General features: G+C 44.7%; 1 protein-coding gene across 1 annotated transcript in view; it reads left to right on the forward strand.

Moving 5' to 3' along the window:
• TMEM245 (transmembrane protein 245) overlaps positions 1–13,661 on the forward strand; it is a 116,351-nt gene that overhangs the window by 40,271 nt on the left and 62,419 nt on the right. Inside the window, exons 8-10 of the mRNA XM_019540734.1 lie at positions 1,017–1,107; positions 1,985–2,083; positions 10,402–10,533. Coding sequence (XP_019396279.1) covers positions 1,017–1,107; positions 1,985–2,083; positions 10,402–10,533 — 322 coding nt within the window. The remainder of the gene's footprint in view (positions 1–1,016; positions 1,108–1,984; positions 2,084–10,401; positions 10,534–13,661) is intronic.

Below are 13,661 nucleotides of genomic sequence, written 5' to 3' on the forward strand. Positions count from 1 at the left end.
AGGTATGTACATTGTTTTTTTAGACATAATGCTATTGCACACTTAATAGACTACAGTATAGTGTAAACATACTTTTATATGCACTGGGAAACCAAAAAATTCGTGCAACTCGCTTTATTGCGATATTCGCTTTATTGCGGTGGTCTGGAACCGAACCCACAATATCTCCGAGGTATGCCTGTATATCCCAAGCAGAAAAACTGGATGACCCCTTATACAGTTAAGAGAATGAAAGAAGAATGAGCTCTGTTAGGAAGTTGTTTGGGATTTTTTGGGGGTGGAATAGCAAGATTGGGAGTTTTTTTTCAAGTGATATGTAAAAAGAAGAAAATGATGACTTAAAGTAAGGGACCTGTATCTTGAACATGCTAAGACTGTAATATTGGCTGAAGTCTGGCTTTATTCTTTTAAAATAACCAAAGGCTGGGAATGGGAGGACTCTGTCTCCAAGACCTGTAGAAATTCTTAACAAACAGCTTGATTTGGACCTGGACTAAATTTTGGGCACTGTTACATCTTTCTAGTTCTAGGCAGTGTCTAGATTCAAGAGCAGCATACAGCAGTTCAGCTTTTAGTTCATATGTGGAAAGTTGGTTTCAATGCCATAATACCTAGAAAGCTAAGATTCCCCAAGAGGTATTTCTAACAAAAGTGAAGGCAGCAACTATAAGAATCTGACAAGTGGATAATTAAGTATATATATGTAGACTTTATAATGAGAGACAGGATCTTTTCTTAAAAAGTTCAGTTTTCAAGAGCCTTTGTCAATAAATGTTAGAGTAAAATGTAGTTAAACTAATGCCTTACACTGAACTGTGCATTGTTGATTTAAAAATCTGCATTCTGTCATTATGAGGAAATATTTTAGTTTTAATTTACATGTTCATACATGTTTAACATTAGCTGTTTCTTAATTGCTTGGAAACTTCTTCCTTAAATTTGGTGCAACTATTAAGAAATAATTATAAAAATGATGGGAATAATTTTATTTTTTTCCTTTTTGCAAAACAAACAAGCTGGCTCCCTGAAGCCCAGGTCATTCAGAAAGCTCTCAATTCAGCAGCTAACAACGTGTACCAGTATGGCCGGGAATGGATCACACACAAGGTAGAATGGAAGCATCGTTTTTGTTTGCATGCTGAGGTTTTTTCCTCCTTTTTTTCATTTTACTAAGTAATCATTTTACAGGTCCCCCCTCCCCTTTTAGATACCAGTGCCTGCTGTTGATTTTCTTGATGGTTTGCTTACTGTAAATATTTTGCTGTAGATCTGTTAATTCCAGTCTGCTACTTCTGTTGAGGAAGAGGTTACGTCTGGAGAGAGTGACTTCAGTAGTTTTGCTCTCCATGGCTGCTGGCAACTCTCTGCCTTTTGAGAATTTGACAGTATAGCGATCTAGCAGCCTCCTTTGTGTCCAGTCATGTGAGGACACTGGAAAATGAGTTGTTCTGTGGAACATTAACAGTTTGTTTCTGAAACTAGCTTTAGTTACTCAGGTTTCAGATAAGGCTCCATTTTCCTAAAATGACCTTTGTTAGACAGATTACTGGCTTCTGGAGTTTAAACCTCTGAAGTGTACAATACAAGCTCAACTTCTAGTTGAATGTACCTTAAGAGTATAGCAGGATTTTGCAGTTTCTTCATTTAAACATTTTAACATCTAGAAAACTCAAATCTCTTGAGATATAAAAGAATATGGCATATTTTTGTGCAATGGTATGTTGACTGGGATTTTTCATTGAAGAAAAGCATTTTCTCCCCATTTCAGTTTAATGTTACAGAGGGCTTGTTGCAGATAAAAAGTAACATGCTGTGAAGTATAGCATTTGGAATGCATATTCTGTAGATATGCTGCTAACCTTTCTGATTTTGAGCCAAAGAACTTTTCTAGTAAATCTAATGGGGATCTTCTGACTTTGAGTTAAGATATAGTTGGCAGCTTTCAGCTGTTCTGTGAAATAAGAGACTTTTTTGTATATTGCAGCTCCATAAGATTTTAGGAGAGAAAGTGAATAACACTGCTGTGATTGAAAAGCAAGTTCTTGAGCTCTGGGACAGACTCTATCATTCATGGTTTGTGAAGGTGAGTAATTGATACCTAATGTTGATATGATTGAACAGTTTTACTGATTCAAGATAAGTGTTTTGAGAGAACCTAGCATGGCTTTGAATAAACAGAATGCAGACATACCTAATAATATATAACAAAAATACAGTCTCTCTATATAAAGGACTTGAAGGGCAACAGAAATAGCAGCACAGTATATTGCTGTATTTTACTTGCTAAGAAACATGTTGTTTTTGAGAGCCTTGTAATATTCTGTAAGTAAAGTATTAAGGAAAAATTGAGCTTTCAAATGCACAAGTCAAAGTGTGGGTCCAAAGTGTGGGAGAGGCAACCCAGTGACAGAGAATGCAGAAAAGCTTGAAGTACTCGATGCCTTTTTCATATCAGTCTTCACAGGCAAGATCAGCTTCCAGACTACTGCACCTGGCAGCAAAGTTTGGGGCAGAGGGGAGCAACCAACAGTGGCAAAAGAACAGGTTAGGATCTCTTTAGAAAAGCTGGATGTGATGCACTCAAGGATGCTGAGGGAATTGGCAGAAATGAATGCAGAGCTTCTGGCTGTTATATATTTGAAAACTTATGGCAGTTGGGAGTGGTCCCAGATAACTGGAGAAGGCAAATATATTGCCCATCAGGAAAAATCATGGAGCCAGGTTCTCAAGGAATCCATTTCTAAACACTTCAGGGAGAAGGTGATTAGTAGGGCTGTACAAAGCTTCAGATAATGATTTGGATTCAGAGAAGATTTGGAGGCCGAATCTGAATCGAATTGCTGGAAAATTTAAGCTTTCCGAATAGCTTTGGAAAAGAATTGGAGCCATAGAGTATAATGGGGCATCAATGAAATGTCTATAACTTTGTGGTCTTTTGGCTGATTTGGATGAAACTTGCAGGGACGCTAGCCCCTGCTGAGAGCATGACCTGTGCCAAGTGTCATGGTGATAGATGGAGGGGGTTTGGGGAAACTGCACCTCAAAGTCCTGAAAGCAAAACTTGTCACATGTATGTGTTAAGCCATGGTGGGTTGAAAACTGCAAGAGTGGTTGCCCCTGATGAAGCCACAAAGCCTGCCAAGTTTCAAGGAGAACAGGTGCAGGGTTTGGGGGAAACTGCACTTCAAGCTGTGGACAAGCAAAACTCGTGACATGGTTAACAGTGTGCGTGTTAAGGCGTAGCAGGGTGAAAGCTGCAGAGGTGGTGGCCCCTGCTGTGGCCACGAAGCCTGCCAGCTGTCAAGGAGATAGGTGTGGGGGAGTTCTGGGGTCCTGCGCCTCTGGCTGCTGACAGGCAAAACTTGTGACATTGGTGCTTTTGCCAACTGTGTCTGTCCTGGGGCAGGGGGGCGGGGGGTGTCTTTGAAGCTACTGCAGGCCTGTGTGCTAAGCTACTGATACCAAACAATCATGATTCAGACCAGCTCAGTACACAGTAGCTAGCTAATGTAACGAGTTAACAAGCAAGGATTAATACCTACAAAACTGCAGACTAAGGAGAGGAAAAAATTGAGACAAACCATCAACTGCCCTAAGACAGACGGTCAGTTCCACAAGTATCCATGTCATGAGTCTTGTCTGTCAGCAGCTAGCAGGTGCGGGGAGGTTCTGGGGCCCTGTACCATCTCCTTAACAGCTGACAGACTTTGTGGCCTCAGCAGGGGCTAGCAGGAGTGGAGCTTTCACCCTGCTGTGCCTTAGCACACTGTCACCCATGTCATGAGTTTTGCTTGTCTGCAGCTTGAGGTGCAGTTTCCTCCAAACCCCTGCACCTATCTCATTGAAACTTGGCAGGCTTTGTGGCCTCTGCAGGGGCTACCATCTCGGCAGTTTTGACCCCACTGTGGTTTAACACAAACATGTGATATAAGTTTTGCTTTTAAGACTTTGGGGTGCAGTTTCCCCCAAACTTGTGCAAATATCTCATTGAAACTTGGCAGGCTTTGTGGTCTCACCAGGGGCTACCATTCTTGCAAGTTTCATCCAAATCAGACAAAAAACCAAAAAAGTTACAGATATTTTGTTGATTTCCCCCATTATACCCGATGGTCAAATCTCCAAATGGGCTTCGGAGCTGATTCAGCTGAATTGAAGCAGGAAACTAATTTGGAGCTCTGAATCGAATTGCTGGCATCAGAACCCAAATTGAATAGTTTCCTATTCGCGCAGGCCTAGTGATTAGTAGGGATCCAGGTTTTCTGTTTGTCACAGAAAAAATTGGGAAAATGAGGATTTTCTCCTTTAAAGAAGAAAAACATAGGAAACTGTAGGTTTCCCCTTGCATGCTGGCAGAGCTGCAAGGGCAGGGGCAGGCAGTTATTTCGAATGGAGGGTTGCTTAACGAGTTTTGGGACGCTGAGAGCCACAAGGGTATTTGCACCCCTTGACCAGTGCCCTGCCACCTGGTCACCATCTTGGGACTGAAAGTCTCACCCCTGGACCTTTTACCACCAGAAGTCCCTCCCCTTGCCCCCAGAAGTATTCCTTTTGGAAAGGGGGTTTGCCATCTTGGAATAGGAAAAAAACCCAAATTATATATTAAAAATCAAACTATTGACAATAGCATATTTAAATTTTATTTAAAAAAAAAATTTTGTCCTGATTTGTACGTGTTTTTTTTATAGAGAGAGGTGATTGCATAATAGCTCAAAATGAAGTCTTATTCTTGAATATTGTGGAGGGGTTGTGGGGGGTAAGGGTGGATGGGTATGGTGTTTGTGAGGGGATGACCATGGGTAGGAGGATGGAGGAGAGGACGGAGCGAGGTGGTGACTTATTGCTGCAGCTGTTGCGAGGACCCCTATGTCAGCCATGCCACCATCAGCATGAAGAATAACAGACCAGGAGAGCCATGCTGCCCTTGCCTCCTCCCACTGCCAGCAGCTTGCATGCAAGGCAACTGCCATGGCCCAGCCACCACTGCAGTTTCCCTCAATCTGCAACTCTACCCCAAATGGGAAGTGAGGTGGTGAGGCAGCATGGGCAGCCTGAGGGGAGTGGCTGCGGTGGCGTCTGGGCCATGGCAGCAGGGTTGAGTTGTGGCCTGGCACCAGAGCAATTAGTGGTGAGGCCACATCTGGAATACTGTCCAGTTTTGGGCCCGCCATTACAAAAAATGTGGATAAATTGGAGTGAGTCCAGCAGAGAGCGGTGGAAATGGTTTGTGAGCTGGGGCACATGACTTCTGAGGAGAGGTTGAGGGAACTGAGTTTTAGTCTGGAGGGATAGGGACAGGCATTCAAAAAGCCGGAGCCTAAATTGATTCAACCTTTGCAGGTTAGTTTAACCTGCCTCGGCTGAACCCATTGTAACGGGACAGACATTCTCTCTGGACTGAGACAATGCAGGCACATGCCTGCAGTTGCTTAGGCCATAAGCTGGGGGTGCGCTAGAGTGCGCCTCAGCTGGAGGAAAGCTGTGCTGGAGGTCATGGACAGTCCAGGTTGAACTGGCTAAGGAGGGGTTTAATTCCTCCCTCTCTATCCCACCACCAGGGACCCAAGCCAGGTCTGCCAGGTGCTTCCCCCTTGCTGCTGCAGCAGTGGGGCACCATGGTCCCTGAGGTAGAGTGGAGCAGGGAGAAGAGTGAGTTTCCCCTCTACTGTCACCTGGCAGCCGGGTCTGCCCGCCATTGCCACCATGTATCCTGCCCTGGAATAGGCCCCCTGCCGTCCCCTCTGCTGGACAACAGGCGGAGGAGGAATAACCCTGTCCCTGCACTGCCCCCACCACAGGTGACCATGTCGGGTGGAGTCTGGCTGTGCCTCTTCCCCACCACTGTAGCTGGCCCTGACCCGTCCACCTCCGCCACTTGGCCAGTGGCTGAATAAGTGCCCTCTTGCTAGGAGAGGGCTTACCCCAAGCACAGACCAAGCAGTGGGGGCCAGGACCCACCTTGCCCAGCAGTGGGAATGGCGAATGACCATGACAGGCAGCGGCCTATCACGGCTTCATAGTTAGTAGGGTCGGAAGGGACCTGAGCACATCATCAAGTCCAACCCCCTGCTATGGCAGGAAAGAGTACTGGGGTCAAATGACTCCAGCAAGGTGATTGTCAAACCTTGTCTTAAAGACCCCCAGGGTAGGAGCCAGCACCACTTTGCTTGGAAGTTGGTTCCAGATCCTAGCTGCCTGACCGTGAAGTGGTGCCTCCTGATGTCTAATCTGAATTTACCCTCTGCCAGCTTATGACTGTTTTTTCTAGTCACTCCTGGTAGTGTTCGGGGGAACAGGGACTCCCCCAATGCCTGCCGGTCCCCTCTGACTAGTTTGTAACAGGCCACCAGATCCCCCCTCAGCTTTCTCTTATGGACACTGAACAGGTTCAGGTCCCATAGCCTCTCCTCATAGGGCCTGCCCTGCTGCTGCTGATCATGTGAGTGGCCCTCCTCTGGGTCCTCTCCATGTTGTCCACATCCCTCTTGAAGTACTCCAGCTGTGGCCTGACCAGTACCGAATAGAGGGGGAGTATCACCTCCTTGGATCTGCTTGAGATGCATCTGTGGATACACGACAAGGTGTGGTTGGCCTTCCTGACTGGATCCCCGCATTGCTGGCCCATGTTCATCTTGGCATCAATGACTTCCAGTGACCTCAGCTGACTTCCTGCCCTTTGGGCGGGGGGCTGGACTCGATCTTCTGAGGTCCCTTCCAGCCCTAATGTCTATGAAATCTATGACTCCAAGATCCTTTTCTGCCTTTTCACTGATGAGAAGGGAGTTCCCCAGCCTGTAGGTATGGTGCTGGTTCTTCCTCCCCAGGTGCATCACCTTGCACTTGTCAGTGTTGAATCCCATCCTAGTCTCATCCGCCCACCCCTGTAACTTGTCTAGGTCTGATTGTAGCCTATTCCTTCCTTCTAACGTGCCCACATCCCCCCACATCTTAATGTCATCAGCAAATTTGAACAGGGTGCTTTTTACCCCGTCGTCCAAGTTACTGATGAAGATGTTGAACAGTGTGGGCCCAAGGACTGAGCCCTGAGAAACCCCAGTGCTCACATCCCTCCAGGTCGAAAATGACCCATCCACTACCACTCTCTGGGTGTGGCCCTCCAGCCAGTTGGCGACCCATTTGACTGTGTAGGTGTCGACACCACAGTCCCCCAGGTTTTTAATGAGAATGGGGTGAGAGACAGTGTCAAAGACCTTCCAAAAGTCCAGAAAGACTGTGTCCACTGCTACCCCTGCATCTAAGGATTGTGTGACCTGGTCGTAGAAGGCCACCAGGTTGGTCTCACAGGTCCTGCCGCTAATGAACCTGTGTTGGTTGCCCCTAAGCATAATCTGCCCTGCTGGCCCCTCGTGGACATGTGCCAAAATAATTCTCTCAAAAAGCTTATCCAGGATCGAGGTAAAATTAACTGGCCTATAGTTCGCTGGGTCCTCCTTCCTCCCTTTTTTGAAGATGGGAACCACGTTGGCCCTCTTCCAGTCCTCTGGCACCACACCAGAGCACCACGAGTGCTCGTAAAGCTGTGCCAGGGGACCTTAGGTAATTCCCTCAGCACTCTCTGGGGTGGAGATCATCCGGATCAGCTGATTTAAATACGTCCAGTCCCTCGAGAGGTTCCCTGACTAGATCCTCCCTGATCCTTGGCCTAAGTGCGCCTCCCCTGGGGCTTGAGGGGGGCCCAGTGGTGGGCGCTGATTTGGTCCCTGCTCAGGAAAATGGAGGCAAAGAAGTCATTAAATAGGTTAGCTTTGTCATCTGGTGTGATGACCAAATTTCCTAATGTGTCTTACAGGGGCCCTTTTTGTTGTCTTTGATCCAGGAAGCTAGTCCCAGTTCCATCTCCTCCTTGGCCTTCCTGACTGCCCCCCTGCATCCCCGAGCAACCGCAGTATAATTCTCCCTGGTGATGGCCCCTCCCTTCCATTGGGTGTGCGCCTCCCTTTTAGCTACAAGACATTCCCGGATGCTTTTGGTGAGCCTTGGGGACTTCTGCGCCCTCCTGCTTCCTTTGATCTGTGTTGGGATTACCTCCCTTTGGGCTTGGAGGATTGCCTCCAAGGAGCAACCACTGTTCTTGGACACCTGGCTCCCCTCCCCTCTGGGACTTCAGTGCTTCTCCTACTATTCTCCTTAGCTCATTGAAGTCTGCCCTCCTGAAATCTAGGGCTGCTGCCTTGCTGCAGACCTTTGCCACCTTGCGCTGGATGGTGAATTCCAGCAGGCGATGATCACTGTTGCCCAGGTGGCCGAGCACCCGTAGCCCCCTCAGCAGGTCATCACCCGTGGCCAGCACCAGGTCCAACAAGGCGTCTCCCCTGGTGGGGCTGTGTACCTTCTGGGTTAGATGGAGGTCCTGCATTTGGGTTAGGAACCTACATAAGCAGTCATACCTGGCTGGCTGATCTTCCCAGCACAAGCCAGACCTGGCTTCCTGGAGCACAAGTCCCTTCCTGGCAGGGGCTACTCTGCAGGGCTGGTAGAGCTGCTGCAGAGCGCGGCAGTGCTGTGGGGGGGTGAGGGGGGGTTTGCAGGGCACTCTGGCCTGCTTCGGACCCTGGTCCTGCCACACGCAGCCTGTTACAGCTCTGGCACCCCTGCAGTTAAGCCCCCGCCCCCCCGCTGGGAAGGGGGTCACACAAGGGTCCTTGCCCTGTTCTGCTGCGGTGGCAGGGCGGGGGCATGGGTAGATGCCACCTGGCAAGGCCACTTGTTTATAGTTGCGTACAAAATTGGGCAGTTTCTCACTAGAAACAGCTACTGCTTTTTGACGTTTGGAGGATAGCAAATATACCTATATTTTATAAAGGCTGAAGAGCAGGGGTGGGCAAAATTTGACCTGTGGGCTGGATCTGGCCTGCCAGGCCATTCTGTCTGGCCCATGGGGCCCCTAAAATTTTTTTTAAAATTTATCTGCTCCTGTCTGATGATAGGAGCCAGGGGCAGTAGGACCTCAGCAGGATTGCAGCAGCCCAGTTCTGCCCCACCCCCAGCCATTTCCCTGCCTTCCTGTCCCGCAGTGCACCAGCACCACGTGGCTCCCAGCTTCATTGTCAGATCAGGGAGCATGGGGCCCATGCTGGTATGGGGGTGGGGTGTAGGGATGGGGGGCGTGCGTACGCATGTGCATTCATAGGGTGAGTCCCACAAGCACACCTCCCATACACATGTACCCACACCCCCCCTCGCACTGTCATACATGCAGGCCCCCGCATTACCTCCTCACACTTCCACCCATCCTCCCCCACACAACTCCCCACAAACCCCATACCCCACAAATCCACACAATCCCACATGCCCACTCACCCCATACCCCCATGCTTATCCACCTCTCACAGGCACACCCACACCCCGCATACCCACAGCCCCCCACAAACCTATACCCACATCATCCCACAATGTACAAGAATAAGACTTCATTTTAAGCTATTAGATGCAGTTATTTCTGTGTACGCTACACAAATGCATGTAAAACAGGACAAAAATATTTTTAGAAATCTGGTTCTGAGGGCAAAACCCCCTGCTGAAAGGACTACTTCCAGGGGCAAGGGTAGGGATTTCTGGTGGGAAAGGTCAGGGGTTAGGGGGCAGGACTTCATCACAACATAGCAACCAGGGGCTGGGTGTCTGTCAAGGGGTGGGGCTACCCATGCGACCCTTGACAGCTCACAAAATTGGGTAAGTGGCCCAAAATATTTGCATGACCCTGCTGTAGAGCCTGCTGGCTGCTTTTGGCCTCTCCTCTTCTATTTCACAGCCTTGCAAACTGTTTTTAGCTTTTTTCAAAATTGTAGGTCCACCCATGGAAACTAATCTGCAGCCAGGCATGGTTAAGCAGAAAAGGGAGCCTGAATCAGATGAAGATTAGGCTTTCTTCTTGCTCCATGCAGCCATAACTCTGGGGGTGGGGAGTCTTCATTCTGCCTTTCCAAAATCAAGATGCATGTTCAATTTTCTTGCATATAACATTACAGTTTTCTTTGCAGCTTTAAGGGCTAGAAACCTGTTTTTTTTTTTTTTTTTCAATGAAAGCCTTGATATGAGAGCACAAGAATTGTCCTTCAGGGTAAAGATCTGATTGATCAGATTACTGAAAATAAGTACAGTTTAAATTTGTTGTAAATGTAGTTGACAGTTATGCAACTTTTAAAAGATTATTGAAATCCCATCTGGTTTAGGTTTTTAAAGGGGCAGTGTAACACCCACGTATTTTTGGGAAATAAAATTGGAAGCGTCTGGTACAAATAGAAGTAAATATACGTAAGTATACCTAAGATACTGTCACATGAAAGTCTTTGGTTTTCTCATTTCTGTAAATTGCTAACATTCAACTTGTAAGTATTATTTTATACCTATTTAACTTAAATGCATTGCTTACATTTTTTTTAGAATGTAACACATTCTGGAAGACACAAAGGGCACAAGTTGCACATTAATCGTCAGAACAGCTGGCTGGGTGACATTTTGGACTGGCAAGATATTGCTTCCTTTGTTCATGACAACATTGAGACATTTCTATCGGTATGCATCTTCTCAACTTAATTCTTGCAAAATATTCTTTTAAATTGATCTTAAGTGCTACTTGCTTATCACCCTTTAAGAATAAAAAAATACCTAAGAATGTGTGTAAGGTTCTACTGTTATTGAGACAAAAAGTTTTAACTAATACTTTTTAAGTATCAATCCAGTTCTGCATTTCTATATCTGCAAATCTAAAAATGTAATGGGTTATGATCAATAAACACCATCCCATTTCAACATCCATGAGAATACAACTTATCCAGCCTTCAAGCCACTTCTGTCTAAGGGGTGCTGCTGTTGCAAGATTATTCTGTTCTGCAACTTGGTTTCAAATACTTCAGCTTCCATAAACCATTGGTTTCCCCTTTTCTTGGAGTGAATGCTGTGAATATCTGTTTATCCATCTATTTGTGCAAGACATGGTACTTGTCAAATACTTATTTGCTTCAGTCAATTTTCCTTCAATTCATGTTGCTCTATTTCTGTGGCACAGTTCTATTCTTGTCTTATTTGATCATTATACTTCCTATTTGACTTATATTTTATTACTTTAAAGTTGCTTATCCCCAAGGGGAAAACTAAGAAGCTGTAATAAAACTGACCTGCATTTTTGTTTTCAGAAGCTGAAAACAAATCAAGGGTAAAGTTAAAAATGTAAATACTTCTGTAGTTCATTTGGAAAATTCTGACTTGGCAAATGCAGAATTAATGGAATTCTAATAAAACTAACACTGATAATATTTGACCCAAAATAACTATTTTTTGTTCACAATTTCAGTCTATCAGAAGTATGTATCAGTATCAAGGTTGTAGGAGAGTAGTTCTTCAGCTTCTCTTTTTTCCACATTACTATTCATTGTACTGAAAGGAGCTTATTCCTTCTTTATAAAAGTTCTATGAAGAATGAAATTAATATTTTACACTGTATGGGTTCTTGAATTAATGCACTGGACCTTTCTCACCTCTTGGAAAAAATAGCATTGAAATCAGTCCAAACTGAATTACTCTCAAGTGGTCTATTAGGTCAGAGATGCTTAATATACAGAACTTCTGTAATATTTTAGGCAGTTTAAGTCATTGATATGAACTGTCATTGTAAAATAGAAGAAGAAAACTTTTAGTTTAATGTTTATCTGTTGTCTTGGAAAATAATTTCTTTATCTTACCTTCAGCCCAGCATTTCTTGTGGATGCAATTTTAAACTAGTGTTTCCCCAAGGCATTTCTTGCCATGGGCTGGTAAGCATGAATTTATCATGTGTTTATTCTTTTTACTCAAAACCACTTCTAAAGATGTTGCAGTTATAACACACTAAGAATACTGGAACAGGATGAAGTAATTTGAGAGAGAACTTTATTTCTTTGAACATTTTTTTCACTCTATACAGAAATTTTGCTTATATCTTGAAAAGACTTGTGCAAATATAAGTCACAGTTATAAAAATGCATGAGCAAATTTTTTGTGTAGAAATTACTATGCAGTTTCTGCAAAAGAGATTGGAGAAGGATTTGCATGTGACGGGTGTCTTAATGCATTTCTGGAAAGTGCTCTGATACCATTGTGATGACTATGGTGCTATAATATAAAAAGATGGGAATAACAAAGAATTTCATGAAGAGGATAAATATTTTTTAAGACTGAAATCTGAAAATACATTTTTAATGGAACTACCATACAACTTCCAGCAATATCAAGTGTTTTATTTTCTTTATATTTTACTTTAGAAGTAAGAAAAAGAGAAGCGCACAATACACATACTTTTCCATGAACTTGCCCTTTTATCTTTTGCCAAGGGAAACACCTGTCCCTTTTCTCTACACACTCATGTCCTTTATGATCTACTGTAAACTGCTGAGTATAGTGTGAAGCTGTAAATTCTGAATTTATATCCTTTCTGGGCAGTATTCCCTTGGCTCTTGCTCATGAGATCCATTACATAAATATCTCTCACTCTGATGTTTCAAATGAAAATCAATGAATAGTTGGTTGGTATGCACTGCTAGGCTGTTGAAATTTGAACATGATTAAAAATGTTTAGTATCTTAAAACCATTGGGCATTTTTACACATGCAAGCACCACAGCACTGGGTGCTTTGAAAAGTGCCTGGCACTGCGTCATTTGCAGTTGTGTAAGTGGCAAACTGCATATGAGTTCTGAGAAAATAGCAGTGGCGTGCTTTTGAACTAAAACACATAGAAGGTGTTTTAGTTCAAAAGTGCATTGCCACCATTTTCTGTGTGCCGACACACATTTCACCACTTATACAACTGCATATGGTGCAGCGCAGTTCATATTAGTTTGCGTGCAGAGCAGACTCAATCGAGTCTGCTTTGAAGCGGCGAATCTCTGATGCGTCGCAGGACAAAAAGGTATGTGTATAAATGTCCAAGATGCTGAATTACCATCACATACAATGGTATATTTTAGGGACATTTAGGATTTAAGTCTTTTTTTCAGGTGATGAGAACCGTTTATTTGCTGCTTTGGACTGAGTGTTATATTTGGCTAGTATAGGGGCCGGCAATTATTTTGGATGGCGGGCCGCTTACTGAGTTTTGGCAAACCATTGAGGGCTTTATGACAGGCAGCTAGGGGCAGCTAAATATTAATTTTCTAAATTTTTTAGGGGCCCCACAGGCTGCATACAATGGTCTGGTGGGCTGCATTTTGCCCACCCCTGGTTTAGTATGTCTGTTATTTTGGAGGTGGGCTTTTTTTCTGCAGTGTGTCTTTGCCCCAAACTTGGGCACTGACTTTATTTCTCCATCAGTTGGATAAGCAAGGTAATTATTGAAGCTTAAGGAGATCCAAGGGCAGTTAACTTGGCATCACAATCTCCATCAGAGGTTTCTCGACTTTCAAGTTTACCAGGAAAACTTGCATATGTTCAGCACTGGATACTGACACCACTAGAACTCTCTCATTGCATAAAAAAATCATGAGTAGAAACCATAGCCAGTTTTGATTTAGAGGCATTACTGGTATGACATAATCAACCTCTTCTCCTACATCTCTGATTTGGGATACCAGAGATACTGTGATACCAGCATAGACCCCAAACTCCATCCTAACAGAGCCACTGAAATATACAGAGGTGTTACTGAACTATGTCCTAACACCACTGCAG

The sequence above is a fragment of the Crocodylus porosus genome, unplaced genomic scaffold (assembly GCF_001723895.1).
Source record: "Crocodylus porosus isolate Cpor-Errol unplaced genomic scaffold, CroPor_comp1, whole genome shotgun sequence".
Lineage (NCBI taxonomy): Eukaryota > Metazoa > Chordata > Crocodylia > Crocodylidae > Crocodylus > Crocodylus porosus.